The following is a 19,393-nucleotide window of genomic DNA, read 5'->3' on the forward strand; positions in this document are numbered from 1 at the left end:
ACCTAGCATAAGGCCTGGCACATTAGGTTTACAGAACATTTGTTAAGTAAAGAAAAGACAGAAAAAACTTGTGTTGTAGTTCAGTGGTTAAAATAGAATTGTGGCTGGACATGGTGGTGCACACCTTTAGACCCAGCACTCAAAGGCCCAGCACTCAGGAGGCAGAGGCAGACAGATCTCAGTGAGTTCCAGGCCAGGTGGGGCTACAAAAAGACAAAATAAAATAGAATTGTGATGCTAATGGGATTTTTTTTCTCCTCCCCATCAAGGCAGAAATGTTGACGATTTGGCGATGAGAAGTTAAGAGCTGACATCATACTGGTGTACAACACTATGGGACCTGACACTTTTGCAGCCAGACTCCACTGGTAATGTTGAGAAGCCTCCACTCCACTGCAACACTAATCTGATCTTGAAAGTGGCTGATTGTAGCAGGATGTTTCGACGATGATGATGGCAAGAAAGCAAGATGTCCGCATTCCCACCTACAACATCAGTGTGGTGGGATTGTCCGGGACTGAGAAGGAGAAAGGCCAGTGTGGCATTGGGAAGTCTTGTCTGTGTAACCGCTTCGTGCGCCCGAGTGCTGATGAGTTTCACCTCGACCACACCTCTGTCCTCAGCACCAGTGACTTCGGTGGGCGAGTGGTCAACAATGACCACTTTCTCTACTGGGGAGAAGTTAGCCGCTCCCTGGAGGACTGTGTGGAATGTAAGATGCACATTGTGGAGCAGACTGAGTTTATTGATGATCAGACTTTTCAACCTCATCGAAGCACGGCACTGCAGCCCTACATCAAAAGAGCTGCGGCCACCAAGCTCGCATCAGCTGAAAAACTCATGTATTTTTGCACTGACCAGCTGGGGCTGGAACAGGACTTTGAGCAGAAACAAATGCCAGATGGAAAGCTGCTGGTTGACGGTTTCCTTCTGGGAATCGATGTTAGCAGGGGCATGAATAGGAATTTCGATGATCAGCTCAAGTTCATCTCCAACCTCTACAATCAGCTTGCGAAAACAAAAAAGCCCATAGTGGTGGTCCTGACTAAGTGTGATGAGGGTGTTGAGCGGTACATTAGAGATGCACATACTTTTGCCTTAAGCAAAAAGAACCTCCAGGTTGTAGAGACCTCAGCGAGATCCAATGTGAACGTGGACTTGGCTTTCAGCACCTTAGTGCAGCTCATTGATAAGAGTCGGGGAAAGACAAAAATCATTCCTTATTTTGAGGCTCTCAAGCAACAGAGTCAGCAGATAGCGACGGCAAAGGACAAGTATGAGTGGCTGGTGAGCCGCATTGTCAAGAACCATAATGAGAACTGGCTTAGTGTCAGCCGAAAGATGCAGGCCTCTCCAGAGTACCAGGACTATGTCTACCTGGAAGGGACTCAGAAGGCCAAGAAACTCTTCCTGCAACACATCTACCGCCTCAAGCACGAGCATATTGAGCGCCGGAGAAAGCTGTACCTGGCCGCCCTGCCGTTGGCTTTTGAAGCCCTCATACCAAATCTAGATGAGATTGACCACCTCAGCTGCATAAAAGCCAAAAAACTCTTAGAGACCAAGCCAGAGTTCTTGAAGTGGTTTGTCGTGCTTGAGGAGACACCATGGGATGCCACCAGCCACATCGACAACATGGAAAATGAGCGGATTCCCTTTGACCTGATGGATACTGTTCCTGCTGAGCAACTGTACGACACCCACTTAGAGAAGCTGAGGAACGAGAGGAAGAGAGCTGAGATGCGAAGGGCATTCAAAGAAAATCTGGAGACCTCTCCTTTCATAACTCCTGGGAAGCCTTGGGAAGAGGCTCGTAGTTTTATTATGAATGAGGATTTCTACCAGTGGCTGGAAGAATCTGTATATATGGATATCTATGGCAAGCACCAAAAGCAGATCATAGACCGAGCAAAGGAGGAGTTTCAGGAGTTGCTTTTGGAGTACTCAGAATTGTTTTATGAGCTGGAGCTGGATGCCAAGCCCAGCAAAGAGAAGATGGGTGTCATCCAGGATGTTCTGGGGGAAGAACAGCGATTTAAAGCATTACAAAAGCTCCAAGCAGAGCGTGATGCCCTCATCCTAAAGCACATTCATTTTGTGTACCACCCCACGAAGGAGACATGCCCTAGCTGCCCAGTCTGTGTGGACGCCAAGATCGAGCACCTGATCAGCTCACGCTTGATCCGGCCATCTGATCGGAATCAGAAGAACTCTCTCTCTGATCCCAATATTGATAGGATCAATTTGGTTATCTTGGGAAAGGATGGTCTTGCACGAGAGTTGGCCAATGAAATTCGAGCCCTTTGTACAAATGATGACAAGTATGTGATAGATGGCAAAATGTATGAGCTTTCTCTGAGGCCAATAGAGGGGAATGTTAGACTTCCTGTGAACTCTTTCCAGACACCAACCTTTCAGCCCCATGGTTGCCTCTGCCTTTACAATTCAAAGGAGTCACTGTCCTATGTGGTGGAGAGTATAGAGAAAAGCAGAGAGTCCACACTGGGCAGGCGGGATAATCACTTAGTCCACCTCCCCTTGACCTTAATCTTAGTTAACAAGAGAGGAGACACAAGTGGAGAGACCCTGCACAGCTTAATACAACAAGGTCAGCAGATTGCTAGCAAACTACAGTGTGTCTTCCTCGACCCTGCTTCTGCTGGCATTGGTTATGGACGCAACATTAATGAGAAGCAGATCAGTCAAGTTCTGAAGGGACTCCTGGACTCTAAGCGTAACTTAAACCTGGTCAGTTCTACTGCTAGCATCAAAGATTTGGCTGATGTGGACCTGCGAATTGTCATGTGTCTGATGTGTGGCGACCCCTTTAGTGCAGATGACATCCTCTCTCCTGTCCTGCAGTCCCAAACCTGTAAGTCTTCCCACTGTGGAAGCAGCAATTCTGTTTTACTTGAACTCCCAATTGGACTACATAAGAAACGCATTGAGCTGTCTGTGCTTTCATACCATTCCTCGTTCAGCATCCGAAAGAGCAGGTTGGTTCATGGGTACATTGTTTTTTATTCAGCCAAACGTAAAGCTTCCTTGGCGATGTTACGTGCCTTTCTTTGTGAAGTGCAGGATATTATCCCCATCCAGCTTGTCGCACTCACTGATGGCGCTATAGATGTCCTGGACAATGACCTAAGTCGAGAGCAGCTTACAGAGGGGGAGGAGATTGCACAAGAAATTGATGGGAGGTTCACAAGCATCCCTTGTAGCCAGCCCCAGCATAAACTTGAGATCTTTCACCCATTTTTTAAAGACGTGGTGGAGAAAAAGAACATAATCGAGGCCACGCACATGTATGACAACGTTGCTGAGGCCTGCAGCACCACCGAGGAGGTGTTCAACTCCCCGCGAGCCGGGTCACCACTTTGCAACTCAAACCTGCAGGACTCAGAAGAAGACATCGAGCCACCATCATATAGCCTGTTCCGGGAAGATGCTACTCTGCCCTCTCTGTCCAAAGACCATTCCAAGTTCTCTATGGAACTGGAGGGAAATGACGGGCTGTCTTTCATAATGAGCAATTTTGAGAGTAAACTGAACAACAAAGTACCTCCGCCAGTCAAACCAAAGCCTCCTGTCCATTTTGACATCACAAAAGATCTGTCTTACCTAGACCAAGGCCACCGGGATGGACAGAGAAAGTCTGTGTCCTCTAGCCCCTGGCTGCCTCAGGATGGGTTTGATCCTTCTGACTACGCGGAACCCATGGATGCCGTGGTCAAGCCGAGGAATGAAGAAGAAAACATATACTCGGTGCCCCACGACAGCACCCAGGGCAAGATCATCACCATTCGCAACATCAACAAAGCCCAGTCCAATGGCAGTGGCAATGGCTCAGACAGTGAAATGGACACGAGTTCTCTAGAGCGAGGCCGCAAGGTGTCCATGGTGAGTAAGCCTGTGCTGTATAGGACAAGATGCACCCGGCTCGGGCGGTTTGCTAGTTACCGCACCAGCTTCAGCGTGGGGAGTGATGATGAACTGGGGCCCATCCGAAAGAAAGAAGAGGATCAGGCATCCCAGGGCTACAAAGGGGACAATGCTGTCATTCCATACGAAACAGATGAGGACCCTAGGAGGAGAAATATTCTTCGCAGTCTAAGGAGGAACACTAAGGTAAGACACCGATTTAGGATGACTCAGAAGAGTGCTCTGCACAACTTCTTGGGGGAGAATTGATTGATGATGACTTTTCAAGAACAGCTTGATTAAAAAAAGCTGTGTAAGCCGGGCATGGTGGCGCACACCTTTAATCCCAGCACTTGGGAGGCAGAGGCAGGTGGATCTCTGTGAGTTTGAGGCCAGCCTGGTCTACATAGCGAGTTCCAGATCAGCTGGGGCTACAGGGAGACCCTGTCTCAAAAAGACTGGAAAAAAAAAAAAAAAAAAAAGCTGTGTATAAGCTGGGCATTGTGGCATATGCCTTTAATCCAGTAGCCGGGAGGCAGAGGTAGGCAGATCTCTCTGCAGTCAAGGCCAGTCTGATCTGTTCTACATACACAGCGAGTTCCAGGCCAGCTGAGGCTACAGGGAGACACTGTCTCAGAAAAACAAACAAAAACAAGAAAAAAGAAAGAGTAAAAGCATGAGAGTGCATTTGGTTTTTGGCTCAGTGTTAATCATCTGTGTGTCAGGTAAACCACCATTAGCAGGTCTCATGTAGTTAGCATCTTGGATACACAGCCTGGGTTGCCTTTGTTTATAACAGTAATTACCCAAATGAGCAGCTAGTGGGAAACTCATCAGTGTCCCGACAAGTGACCAAGTCAGTGACAATATATGTGTGCTCCTTCTTCACTTAAATAAATGCAGATGTGCACCTGAGGGCCCTTCTGCACTGACACCGTGCATACATCTCTCAGATGCTTCTCCTTCCCCATGCTGATTGCAAAGGGCGCTTCATTTTACATTAGTGGGGAAGCAGACAGTTCTTTGCACACACAAATCAAGTGCTAAAATGGAAAAGAATCTTTCCGCAGAGTTAAACCTGTCCCTTATTTGTAAAATGGGAGACTGTCCCTTACTTCATCTGGTCACTGCTTCCTCTGAATTGTTTTAGGGGCCATAAGGCAAGCAGGGATGGACAGGAGGCAGGGAGAAAAAGTTAGCAGTAGCATTATAAATGTCCGGCCTCAATCCAAACGCAGCAGCAGATGAAGTGTCTTCCTTTCTGAGAACCATTAGCTTGATGCTTGCAAGGCAGAGAGCTGGAAGCAATGCCCTTTCCCCTTGGACTTGGGATTTGAGACAGAGAAAATATTGCCCAACTCCTCCCCGCCATTTACAGTAGGAGGAATACTCTCCACTGAATGGCATCTTGGTGAGGCACCTCAACAGGAATATGACAGCCCCTGGCCAGCACTATGACACACAGGATGGTGCTTGCTGCAGTGAGCAGCCGCTGTGTGAGGCATCACAGGGACCTTTGGAAAGGAAAGTTGCCAGAAACTGACACCCTTAGAAGACACATCATCGAAAGCATCTGAAATCCAGGCTGTCCTGAGAGCTGGCATAGAGCTTGGAGGCCATTGTGACAGTCCAGAGCCCTGGCAGATGGAGGAGTGTGACACCAGACTGGGGAGTGCTCCTCAGTCACCCTTGGCCAGGGCTTCCTATAGTTTTCTTACCTATGCAGTGTCAGAAAGGACAGGACAATATTGTATGTGTTCTGCCCCCTGCCTCTGACCCCCACTAATGGTTACTATTAGAACATTCTTCTCATTGGTTTTCTCATAGCTTGTTTTTCTACTTAGGGTCCCTGTTTGCCTAATGTGTTTTGATCTTCAAAATTTGGTGAGAAGACCCACTGACACTAGTCCTTAGGAAGCCAGTAAACAGCCTCCAGTGTTTTCCCCCAAGAGCCACTGTTTAATGATACTGAATCCAAACATTTTGAACATTTTGGCTTTCTTCCTCCTCCACTCCCAGTAAAACTGTTGCTGGAACAGCTTATCTGAATGCTGACAATCTTCTAATTTGTGGGGTGTTTAGCACACCTGGGAATTAGGAAGGTGACATAATAGCACACTAAATAGAAGTCTTTTTTTTTTTTTCTGACTTCTGGCAATATTTTCAATATAGCTCCCTTGGTAGAGTGCTTTGTCAGACCTACACAAAGCCCTAGGTTTGAGCCTCAGAGTCACATAAAACCAGGTGTGGTAGTACATGTCTATAATCTCAGCATTCAAGAGGTGGAGGCAAAAGGCTCTGAGCAAATTCAAGGCCAGCTTGGGCCACATGAGACCCTGTCTCAAAAAAACTAAATAAGGGCCTGGTGTGGTAACCCACACCTTTAATCCCAGTTCTTGAGTCAGAGACAAGCTGTGAAATTGAGGCAAGCCTGGTCTACATAGTGAGTTCCAGGTCAACCAGGGCTGCGCTGTGAGACCCTGTCTCAAAAAAACAAACAACAAAAAAACCTAAATAAATAAATATATATATATATATATATATATAATAAACAAAAAATCAGATAATTTTCTGGACTTTTTTTTCCCAAACAAACCATGCTTTCTAGAGCTCAGATTGTGGACTGAGCTAGAAAGATGACTCAGCCGTAAAATCAGGTGCTGCTTTTACAGAGGACTGAAGTTCAGTTCCCAGCACCCATGTCAGGTGGCTTACAACAGCAGGCAAGAAGTACTGGCTTCCTGCCTGTCTTGAGTTATGGGGGCCACACCTCTCCAAGTCAGACAGAAATGGTTCCTCTGGCCCAAGAGCCATCACGTGCCAGCAGTCGGCTTAGAGGTATCCTTTGGAAAGAGTGAGTAGAAGCTGGCATTGTGTTTTCCTGCCTCGGAGAATTGTGCTTTGAAATGAACATGGCTGCTTTGTCATCCCTGAGGAAAGGAGGAAAGCGCTTTGCCACCAAGCAAGCCTCCTGTTAGGACTGCTGCTGTTGAGAATGCAGACTGACACTTGTTTTACTGGAAGAGCAAGATAGCACCAGGGCAGAGAGTGCAAGCCACCCTCCATGCTGGGGGGATTTAGCCTTTGATTTTTATTGGCATGACAAAGCAGTACAACGTTTATTTGAACCGAGGGTGAAAGCCAGGCACTTTGATTTCAGTTGGTCATGGAAAACAGCTCTTGCAGACCAGACTGCTGGGGAAATGGCCCCCTTCTGGCCAGGATCAGATCCCAACTCTCTACTTCCTCATTTGTACTCTGGGTACATGAGGCACCTCTCCTAGCCCCTTCTGTAGAAGGTAGCATATTCCTCAGAGGACTGTGAGGACTGGGAAGTGTAAGCCACAAGTCTTGGCATTTGTCACCATGAAACTAGTCCTGGAAGAGGGAGGAGACTGAAGCATGGCATAAAGTGAGGTTAGACCTACAGGTGGAATGGGGCACTGTACCCAGGGAGGAGGAGACTGACCATATTACTTCCTCTTTAGTGTAAGGATTAACCTTATATGGTTCAACTGCTTACTCTGTGCTCACCCTGGCAACTGCCTTAATGAAGAGAAACTCTGCTCTGGATACCAATGTGATGGGGAGAAAGAAAACTGCCCAACATCATTGCTAATTTGCTAGATTCGTATCTTAACTGTAAAACTGAAGTCAGATATGGATGCTTTCATCTCTTTTAATCAAAGTGCAGACTGTAAAGCTGATGCTCCTTCTGGGTCCTTTTCCCAACGGAACCATTCAGCAGCCCACCCTCACTAGAGGAGCCTTCCGCACTCACTGAATGAAATTAAAACTCCGAGATTGCACTTGGGTGGCTGTGAATAGAGCTTTGTCTAAAGCACTGCTGCTACTGCGCATGGTCTGTCTCCCAGGGCCCGGCATTTGCAGACTAGATCTGGACCTACGGCTCTTACTTTAAAGCCAAAAAGCAGGCTGCAGAGCCTTGCTCCACAATTGTGCCTTTGGGGTGCATTCAGTTTGCTGAAGTTGGTGTATTTGACCACTATTTAAAGACTAGGCATTATTGGCTATTTACTCTTATATCAGATATGTTCTTATTCTTGTGTTTGAAAAAAGACAAACCAGAATGATAAAGAAAATCTTTCACTCACTGTAGCTGCCACATGACAAGACAACCTATTGAAAAGTAAGCTGATTCAATCACACATTGTTTGGCCTATAAGGCACCAAGTAACCAGTTTGACAGTTTGTGTCCCCCCAGTGAATTGGCTTATTTCATTGGATTCAGTGAATTGGCTTGTTGTTGTGGCTTTGTGTGGACACAGCTCTCATTTTGTGAGGCCTAGAATGGAGTTAAAGTTTCTGGTGTGAATAAAAACCAGCTGGGGGATTGGGCTGCCCACACCCCTAGGAGGGATATAGGTTTTGACAGACAAGCTAAATGTGATATGAGCTCTTTGTAATTTGCTCAAGAAAGACTCTGTGCTTCCAAGAAGGATAGTCCTATTCAGTGAGCTGTAAGACCAGGTACCTGATTTGCTGTGACCCCAGCACTTGGGAGGTGAAAGCAGGTTCCAGGAGCTGAAGGTTGTCCTGGGCTACCATTGTGAGTTGAGGCCTGGACTACATGAGACTGTCGGGGGGGTTTTGGTTTTTTGGGTTTTTGTTTTTTTTAAATGCAATTGATTTGACCTTTGGTTTTCTGACTTCTGAAAAAAAGTTGTCTTCGAAAGGAAATACATTGGCTACAGTGAGCAAGCTCCTTTGCTTAAGCAGGTACTCATCTCATGCCTGGTGTTGTACTAGGTGCCCTATATGTGGTAGTTAGGTTCATCTGTTCTGGTGATAGGTTCTGAACTTGAATTTATGAATTTTGAACATTACCTGAGGGGAAGGGAGTACTGAGGCATTGTGGACCAAAGTTTACCCTCAACAGTTAGCAAAGCTCCCCAAGGAATTGATCATTTAAAGCTGACTGGTGCAAACTACCAGGCTGGCAGGCAATTGAAGGTGGAAGAATTCATGGGAGAGCTTTCCAGGTTACAGCATGAAACTCTGAGACAAAAATCCCAGAATCTGTCCATATAGGAAGCCTTGAAGTGTGGCTGCCCCGGAGACGCAGGAAGAGCCATGCCCAATAACGAAAATGTATGAACATTTTCCATGCGCTGGGCCACCCCTGGGCACTTTAACATCGTTTCTTCACATGGGTGATTTTTATTTTTTTTAATCCTTATTTTATTTTATGGGAGGAAGAATCTATTTGGGCTCACATTTTGAGCATGTGGCCTATCTCATGGCAGGGAAGGCATGGCGGTGCAAGGCTCTCGGTAGGAGTGGAGGCTTGCTTGCTTCCTCATTCCTGGCTGGATCAGAGAGCAGCTCATTCATATTTTCAAGATGAGGGGACTAAGGCTCAGAGAGATTAAACAACTTCCTGGCAGGGGATGGTGGCACATACCCGTAATCCAGGCACTTGGGAGGTAGATGTAGGAGGGTCATGAGTTCAAGGCCAGCCTTATCTATAGAGTGAGTTCAAGACCAGTCTGAGTACATGAGCCCTGTTGCAAGAGCAAACAGGCAGACATCTTGCCCAGTTTCACACTACTATATAGTGGAGGAGCTGGGTTCTCTTGAGCCCAGTGCCACTCCCAGGAGCGTTTTAGACTATAGTCTGCAAGAAAGTTGTAAATATTCACTATTCATGTGCACATATTTAGACCAATCAGTTTATTAGCCCATTCAGTTTGTTTATTAAAACCAAGAACTGTGTTTATTTAAACAAAGTCCATTTCTCTCTGTTGTCACCCCAAGAACAGCATGATGCTGTATGTTTCTACCTTCAGAGTCTAGTTAAATAGGGGCCAAAGGGGGCATGGAGAGACTAACCAGCTACTGGAACTTTGAGAAATTGTTTTGAACTTGGCTCAGTGGATTTTTCAGTTCATTTTATTGTATTTTTTGAGGCGGTCTCACTATGTATGTGTAGCCCAGGCTGACCTCAAACTCACAGTCTTCCTGCCTGAGGCTCCTGAGTGCTAGAATTATGTGTACCATCATGTTAACTTCTTAGTTTAAGCCTAAAGAACTTTCTGTAGTGTGTTTTGGGTGATAAAAATAGATCATCTTTTAGCTTATAGCAACCTGTTCCTTGAAAATGAATAACGGCCTACGCCTTTAATCCAAACACTTGGGAGGCAGAGGCAGGCAGATCTCTGTGAGTTCAAGGCCAGCCTGGTCTACATACAGAGTTCCAGGCCAGCTGGGGCTACAGGGAGACCCTGTCTCAAAAAGACCAAAAAATAATAATAATCAAGTAGAGACATAAATAAAAATAGGTAGCCCAAATCTAGTGTTCAAAGGACAGAGAACTGCTCTGGTGTGTCCCTGAGCTAACTTGTTTTCCTTGACCACCTGATGATACCAAAGTACCTCTGCTGGGCCCAGGTGAGTTGGCTCTAGTCAGGAATCACCCCTCCTTCCAAGGGCTAGGCAAGTAGAAGATAGGTCCACAGCTCTGGGAAGGCCGGAGTCAGTGTGCATGGGATTCCTGGCAGGCCATTTGTATATCTGTGCCTGTGTACTTTGTCCTCAGCTGCACTGGCCATGAATGCAGTCCCAAGAGTGAGTAGGGAGGTGATGGGATGGGGCGACCAGACTTGCCAGATCCATGCCTTCAGCGCAGCCAGCTGAGCTTCCCATTCACTCAGGTGGGATGACAGTCCTGCCTTCCCTTTTCTGTCATACAGGATGAGTGGATGGAAGGAAGACCAAAGTTTGTGCTCTTCCTCATCCACCCTAAATAAAGGTGCTCTAAGCTGAAGAGTGCCAGCTTAAAGAACACTGTTTGAGTGTTTCTACTTTAGTAATGGACTATGTCTGCAAGAATTAGTGAGCTGCCTGACATAGTTGCTGATCATTGAATTCAGGTCCTCAGGGAGAGCAGTACATGCCATCTCTCCAGCCCTGGTTTTTTTTTTTTGTTGTTGTTGTTGTTGTTGTTTCATTTGTTTGTGGGTTTGGGGTTTTGTTTTGTTTTGACCCAGTTGGACTTTCCACTTGAGGCACAGATCTTGAGGCACAGATGTGTAGGTCATTCTAGGGCTTGGCTTCCTCTGGCTTTTTCCAGTTCAGTCTGTTAAGTGAGTACCTCAAAAGAAGATGGATGTTGAGAGCACCTGCTGCTGAAAGTGCTCCTTTAGATTCCCTGAAGAGAGACATGCATCCAACTGGGGACAGGAGACATCTGGCAAAGCCACTTGGGAGAATGATATTTCCAGCTGAAATGTACCCAGTAACCCTTTAGATGCGGAGAGTGTTGGTTATATCAGCAGCCAGCCCAGCTTTTGACATGAGGTACTACAAACTGACTTCCTTACTAAAAAGGTTTAGATTGGTTGTGCAAGAATTCCTTTTTTAATTTTGTGACATCCTAGAGAGCTTTCAGTAATCTGAAGGATATATTTTGACATTCTGTAATCCAGAGTTTACATAAAGAGAGCGTGCATTGGGAGGTATGGGTGGAATCCATGCCATTCAGCAAAAGGATTGATGCTATCTTAAATGCTTGAATCTCCATTGCTACATTCATAAATTGAAGGGTTGAGCTAGATCTTGGACCCTGAGGTGAAAGAGATAAGAAAAGCTGCCTAATTTATCTTTGCATCCTTCTCTCATTTCCCCAGCGCCACCATACAGAATAAGCCTGTTCCTTATACAGTAGGTGGCCCTGTACTATTTGAACACAGCTGTGTTAGGATGTTACTCTTTGCCGTTTAAAGCCTGATAGAAGCTGGGCATAATGGAGCATGCCTGTAACCCCAGCACTCGGGAGGTAGAGGCAAGAGGATCAGGAACCTGAGGTCAGCTTGGACTGTGTGAAATCCTGTCCTTTAAAAAAAATTACCAGGGGTACTGAAGAGATGGCTCAGTGGTTAAGAGCTCTGACTGCTCTTGCAGAGGACCTGGGTTCAATTCCCAGCACCCACATGGCAGCTACGAACCATCTTTAACTCCAGTTCAGGGGAATCTGAAGTCCTCTTCTAACCTCTGCAGCATTGCATGACACGGGTACACTCACATATATGCAGGCAATACACTCATACACATAAAATAAAAATAAATAATTTTTTTTAATTACTGGGGCTGGAGAAATGGCTCAGAGGTTGAGTGCTTACTGCTCTATCAGAGGACCAGAGTTCAGATCCCAGTACCCACATCAGGTGACTTACAAATACCTGTAACTTCAGCTTTCAGGGATCTGACTCCCTTCTGGTATCTGTGGACGTGTGCGCCCCCCCCCCCACGTATACACACATACACAAAAGAAATATTTTAAATAGTTCCCTAATTAGTTATGGGTGAACCGCTCTGCATTACCTTTAGAAGTTCTCTAGATAGTATTTATTTATTTATTTATTCAGTTATCCTTTACTCATTCTGCCTAGCCCAAGGACTTCCCCAAGCCCAAGAAGCTCACATATATCACAGTGCTTATAAGCACAGGTTCTGCAGTCACACAGACCCACTTCACTTGGCTTTTCCTAGGATTCAGCTCTGGAGCTCTTTTTCCTTTTTTAAATGTTCATTATTTATTTTCTGTGTGTATCTGTGTGTGGGTACAGGCGTGCCTTGGTGTGCGTGTAGAGCTCCGAGGATAACTTGCAGGAGTTGGTTCTCTCCTACCAGAGATGGAACTCAAGACTCTAGGGTTGGTGGTAGGCACCTTTACCCCATTGAGCCATCTCCTAAATCCTTTTTTGGGGGGTAGGGGCTGACTGAGTAGCCCTGACCTGGAACTCACAGAGATCCACCTGCCTTTGCCTCCTAAGTGCTGGGAACAAAGATGTGCACCACCACGTAGGACCCAGAGTTCTTAATATGCATGCTCAGAGTGAGTAGAGGCAGAATGTTCGGGGGGCATGGCCTAGTGGTAGCATGAGGCCTGTTCAATCTGTGGTATCGCCAAAAGAGAGGAGAGAGAAAAAAACGAGAACTTGGATCTGGTGCAGAGAAAGTACTCAGGTGACAAGGGCAAACCTTTCTAGCCAAAAATTTTTTTTAGTTTCTTATTTTACTTTTATTTTTTAGAAGCATTTCATTACAGCTTTAACATACTCAATAACAATTTCCAGAGCAAAGAAACATCTCTTTCAAAAGTGGCTATAAAATTTTTAGGTTCATGAGTTTTTAACCTTTTTTTTTTTTTTTTAAATCTTGAGACAGGGTCTCCCTGTAGCCCCAGCTGTCCTGGAACTCACTATGTAGACCAGGCTGGCCTTGAACTCACAGAGATCTGCCTGCCTCTGCCTCCCAAGTGCTGGGACTACAGGCATGCGCCACCACGCCCAGCTTTATTTTTTTGTGTGTATGAGTGTATTGCCTGCATGTGTGTAAGTGCACCTGTGTCATGCAATGCCCACAGAGGTCAGAAGAGGGCATTGTATTCCCCTGGAACTGGAGTTAGCCACCATATGGGTGCTAGGAATTGAACTGGGCCTTCTTCAAGAATAGCCAGGGCCCTTAACCACTGGGCCATCTCTCCAGCCCCTCTTGTCAAAAATTTGATAACACATACCTGCATCATTCTGATAAATGTGCTGTTTCAGTTTGTCTGCCTGTGAGAACTGGGAGGAGAAGGCATCCTGGTGACTGTCTGAGAGAGTCAGGATCACTGCCTGCCTTTCAATCCCACTTTTCCTCTTAGTAACAGTTCATTTAGAAGCCTCAGTTTTACTGAAGAACAATGCTTTTGTATTCATTTTGACAGGAAAATTTGGCAGAATTGGTGGAAGATCGTTGTTTAAATACAGATTGTCTTTGGTTATTAATTCCCATTTCAGAGCTAACCTTTTAAATGGTAGGAAAGTTTACAAGGAGAGTATTGCTTGACTCATTGCTTTCCGGTGGCAACAAAGTGGAGCAACTAAAGGGCTTCCCTCCCGTTTTTCTTCACATACAGGAGTTCACATTATTAGATGGCTGCCATGTTCATGACACTGAGGCACTTCTGTATGTCACATTAAATTTAACCACCTGACCACCTTTTTAAAATTTTTTATTTTATTATTTTTTTATTTTATGTGTACGAATGTATTGCCAGCATGTATGTAAGTGTACCCATGTCATGCAGTGCTCACAGAGTTCAGAAGAGGGTGTTGGTTCCCTGGAACTGGAGTTAAGGACAGTTGTTAGCTGCCATGTGGATCCTGGGAATCAAACCCAGGTCCTCTGGAAAAGCAGCCAGTGCTCTTAACTGCTGAGCCATCTCTCCAGCCCTCCCTGACCTCAGCCTTTTGACCAGAGTACTGTCATGGAGGTAAAGATGGTACAGTACTTGACCCAAGTCACAGAATTTGTCAGTCTGGATTCTGAGCCACATCAGATTGCAAAGCTTAAATTCTTTTTTTTTCTAGTCAAGGATGACCTTGAACTTCTGATCCTTTTGTCTCCACCTGGCCCAAGCGCTGTAATTATAAGTTTGCACTACCATTCCCAGTTTCATGTAGTAGAATCAACCCAGAGTTACATGCATGCTAGGCAAGTACTCTGTCAATTTAGCTCCATCTCCAACCCTGCAAAGCTTAAATTCTTTATTTTATTTTATATATTTTATTTTTTGACAATTTCATACATATGTAGACTGTATTTTTATATATTCATTCCTCCTCATCCCCCATACCACCCATACTGCCTCAACAATGCCCTGCCCCGAGTCCTAGTAGTGCTGCCTACATGGACTTGGGGAACCTACATCAGCCACACCCACAAAGAAAAATTACTCCTCCTCCCCCTAGTACCCATCAGTTGCCCATGGTTCCTCAGCTAGGTGTGTAGCCTCATGAGCCCCTCCCCAGTTCCCTGCTGGGATTGTTGATTGGCTAATCTTGTGCAGGTCTTAGGCAGGTAACCAGAACTGCTTAGTTCATGAATGCAGTGGCCATTTTATGTGACAGCATTTCACAGCCCTCTCCCTCATGCTTTGGCTTTTACATTCTTTCTGTTCCCTCTTCCAGTGTCTTCTCACCCTTGCAGGGAATGCTAGATGTTCCATTGAGGACTGAGCTCTCAATTGTCACTTAGTCTCAGCATTTTAAGCAGTTATGAGGCAATACATTGCTATCCACTGCCAAAAGAAACTTCTCTGCCAAAAGTTGAGAGAAGTACTAATGTAAGGGTATAAAATATTTAGAAGGCAATTTGATAACATATCTGTTTAGCAAAACAACAGCAGTGGGTCCTCACCCCTCCCTGCTGTGACCTTTACCCTAGCCACGGGTCTTTGACCAGGTCTACAGTACCAGACATGAATTCCTTCCTGTAGAGCAGGCCTCATACCCAATCAGAAACCAGTTGGTTACCCCATAGCAGTTATGCCACTATTATTACACCCATAGATACATATTGCCTGGCAGCAAAGCTTAAATTTGCTCAACTTTATACACATAGATGCAGTCTAGATTGGTTGAATTCTTTCTTGTAAAGATAGATCATAAGTCACCAATTTGCTCTTCTGTAAAGTCAGACAGAGCCTGCTTACCTCAAGGACTGTAGCATACATTTGTTCAAGAGTGGGCACATCCCAGTGGGCAGGGCTAAGCCTTTTGGGGTATGTGGATCTTCTGGGACCCCACATCCTCTACAGTTACTTAGCAGACTGACAGTTCTCTTTCTTTGCCTTAGGGTTGTTTTCTGAGATATTAGCAACTTGCAGCCCAGTGTACTTTTTAATTTGTCCCTCCTTTCCAGCCCCCCATTTGTTTGTGCAGGAACTTCTCAAAGAATCACAGACTAAACAGGAAGTGACTTGTTCCCTTATAAAGAGTAGAAAGAATGAAGCTGGGCAGAAAGGAAAGGCTGACCTATGACCCGACAGTTGGTTGGCCCCTTCGTGGATTTTATGGAAAGATCCCAAATAGGTTTATAGTCTTTGCATGCTGTTAAGTAAGTCCTGCCGCCCGCATATTGCATTGGGCTGAACAAGTTGGAAATGAAGCCAGATTGCTAGAGACACACCCGCTCTAATTTACCTGGAGCCTATTTTCTTCCCCTCATCTTTGTAGTAGATACTTTAACAGAAGGTCAACATTCCATTGGCATAAAACAAGTTTTTCCCCACGTGAACTTCAAAATAAGGTGCTTTATAAAAAATAGTTTGAGGGCCGGAGAGATGGCTCAGCAGTTAAGAGCACTGACTGCTCTTGTAGAGGAACCGAGTTCGATTCCCAGCACCTATATGGTGGCTACCAACCAGGGAAATCCAAAGCCCTCCTCTGACCTCCGAGGCATTGCACGACATGGGTGCACTCACATACATGCAGGCAATACACTCATACTCATAAAAAATAAAAATATTAAAATATTTTTTAAAATAGTTTAATTTTGAATCATAATAATTCACTATTATAGGGTTAAACAGTATGAACTTTGGAGACAGATGTTCTTGGATTTAAGACCAAGCACTGTCATTTACTCATGTCATTTAGGCCTGTGAGAATTCTTTTCCTTAGAAAAATGGAATATTGTGAAATAGAAAGGGACATACATGTGGGACTTACTTAGTACATAGTGAGTTCTCAGTTGCTGTTGCTGACTCTGAGGGAAAAACAGACATAATTACATTGTTTTGAGGTTTTGTTGTTTTTGGTTTGTTTTTGGTTTTGAGCCAGGATCTCACTGTGTATCCCAGGCTGTCCTGGAACTCCTGATCCTCCTGCTTCAGCCTCCCAGGCCTGTGATTACAGGCATGGGTCTTGCTCTTGTTACTTGTTTTGTTTGATTAGTTGGCTTTACCCTTTCTTAAAGTGGAAAACACCAGGAATTAGCACCCCCCCAGGCTAAATGTATCAAAGGGAATTTTAGTTTAGGGCTGTCAACTCTTGACAGAATACATGCTATATATCTTTTCTGGAAAGAATAAATTACTAGTTTTCCATCCATGTTTGATCTTTTAAAGATGTCAACCATCTCTGAGTATATACCATTTATTATCCACGTAGAATATTTGGGAAACTTCCTGTTTACTCAGTGCGTCCCTAATGAAGGATATGGAGAGCCATTATGTTATTTTATTAAGTAAACTTGGCCTGGTTCTTATAAACATCTTTGTTCTAATAATGCACTCTCACACTCAAGGTGTGATGATGTGACAACTTTCCAGTGTCTTATATTCAGAGGTCAGAAAATGCTAAATTAGTGAGATGAGCCAAGGTCTGTTTGTCTTGCTTGAAGTCTTTCCAGCAGTTTCCAGTCTACTGTGAGTTTCTCTTTGGAACCCTTCCAGATACCTGTGATACTTACTTTGTTTTTGTGCTTGCTTTTCTCTTCCCTGGACAGAAACCAAAGCCCAAACCCCGGCCATCCATCACAAAGGCAACCTGGGAGAGCAACTATTTTGGGGTGCCCCTAACAACTGTGGTGACTCCAGAGAAGCCAATCCCCATTTTTATTGAAAGATGCATTGAGTACATTGAAGCCACAGGTAAGCATCCCCCACAACCTTCCACTGCTCGAAGAGAGCTTCCGAGAGGGCTGGCCTTCTGCAGTGTAAGAAGCTCAGAGAAGGAGCTGGGTGACCTGACAACTGAGGCTTGAGGCCCCTCCATTTCCCTCAGTTAGGAGGCTAGTGTGTGGCATCCACTAGACTTACAGGTATTTGAGAGCAGTTCTGACCTCAGGTCTGTAGCCAGTCTTGGTGCACAGCACTGTTTGAGAGATGCCTAGCTGTTTGTGTCCCTTTGTAGGTCTATAAATTGCTTGGGACCAGGAAAAGGACTTTGTATGAAGCACATAATTTCATAACGTGAGCAAATAGTTGAGATTATGACCACCCCTGGCACCTTGATTAGGTGCCTAAGACTGATATACTGTTAGGAGCTCTACTCTGAGGTAAGAAAACAATTAATTAATTGGATGTCTTGTGGCCATGTGGCTAGATTTCTGCACATTGGATAATGTAGGGCACCACAAAAGGAATCTGCCTTAAGGTTTCTACAATTCTTTTTTTCATTATTATTAATTCTTTTTGAGAATTTCATACCATGTATTTTGATCATATTCATTTTCCTCAATTCCTCTCAGATCCACCCCACCCAACTTTTTGTCCTGGTATTTTTTTAAACCCATGTTTAATTTATGCTTCCCGTATATTCTTGGGTGTGGGGTCACACTCTTAAAGAAAAATTACTCTCCCTCTCCTAACAGCTATCAACTGCCAATTGCTCCTCAGCTAGGGGTAGGGCATTGTGCCTACCTTCCCCTCTCCATACTGGGATTTTGTCTAGCTTGAGCTCGAGCAGGTCTTGTACATGCCGTGACAACTGCTGTGTGTTCATATGTGCAACTGCCTTGTAAAACAGTGTGTCCATAAAAGTGTGACTTGCAGTCATCTCCTCTAGTCTTTCACCCCTCTTCCATGACTGTCTCTGAGCTCAGGGGAGGGCTGTGATATAGATGTCCCATGTAGAGCTGAGCATTCTGCAGTGTTCTTTAGATGACAAAGTTTTACTTGTGTGAACCATTCATTTTATTGAGAAGCACTCCTGTAAGTCTGTTTGCCATCTAGTTTCATACCATTTTTTCCTGGCTGCTTTCAAAACTGATGATTTTCAAGCAGTCTTTAGTAGGCACCTGCCAATGCGAATTCCTGAGCATTGCTGGTTGAGCTTAAGAATGAATACAGGCTTGGGCTAGGCCTGTAGCTCAGTGAGAGAACTTTTACCTCGCATGTGCAAGGTCCTGAGTAACTCCTTATGCCTCATGTATACATACAAACATAAATAAAAGAATATAGAATTATACTGACTTGAAATAAAGGTAGAGATTACGGCCTCCCTCTTGTTTGTTCTCATATGGGTACTGTTTATTTTGACAGCTCTGTGTAGTATAATCAGCCTTGCTCATCTTTCAGCAGTAGCTTCTGAGGCTGAAATGACAGTGCTAATATGCAATTAGGGTATGCCACATCAGAAAGGATAGCTTTCAAGTTGAAGTCCTCCACAAACTTTATTGGTTTTTTTTTTTTAATATATTTTATTATTTTTTGGAACTGGAATTAAGGACGGTTCGTAGCCACCATGTGGGTGCTAGGAATCAAACCCAGGTCCTCTGCAAGAGCAGTCAGTGCTCTTACTACTGAGCCATCTCTCCAGCCCCTTTTTTTGGGTTTTTTGGTAAGAATTTCTAAGTAGCAGCCAGAGCTAAATCAGTAAGAGTTCTACACAATCATAGCCAATCTGCAGCCTTCCTTAGTCCATTCTCCTCCCAGTATCTATCTGTCTGTCTGTCTGTCTGTCTGTCTGTCTATTTATTATTTTGGTTTTTTGAGACATCTCGCTATGTTAGCCCCTGCCGACCTGGAACTTGCTGTGTATACCAGGCTGGCCTCAAACTTGCAGATATCCACCTGCCTCTGCCCTCTGAGTGCAGGGATTAAAGGCATGCACCACACACCCAGCTTTTATTTTATTTTTAAAAGATTTATGTTATATAATATATATATATATATATA

The 19,393-nt window shown here is 44.8% G+C and overlaps 1 protein-coding gene across 1 annotated transcript in view; it reads left to right on the plus strand.

Annotated features, from left to right (window-relative positions):
• Window positions 1-19,393, plus strand: part of Arhgap35 (Rho GTPase activating protein 35) — a 142,508-nt gene that overhangs the window by 54,432 nt on the left and 68,683 nt on the right. The window contains exons 2-3 of the mRNA XM_008821933.3: window positions 270-4,128; window positions 17,221-17,365. Coding sequence (XP_008820155.1) covers window positions 448-4,128; window positions 17,221-17,365 — 3,826 coding nt within the window. The 5' untranslated portion in view covers window positions 270-447. The remainder of the gene's footprint in view (window positions 1-269; window positions 4,129-17,220; window positions 17,366-19,393) is intronic.

The sequence above is a fragment of the Nannospalax galili genome, unplaced genomic scaffold (assembly GCF_000622305.1).
Source record: "Nannospalax galili isolate Female #2095 unplaced genomic scaffold, S.galili_v1.0 scaffold432, whole genome shotgun sequence".
NCBI classification, from domain to species: domain Eukaryota; kingdom Metazoa; phylum Chordata; class Mammalia; order Rodentia; family Spalacidae; genus Nannospalax; species Nannospalax galili.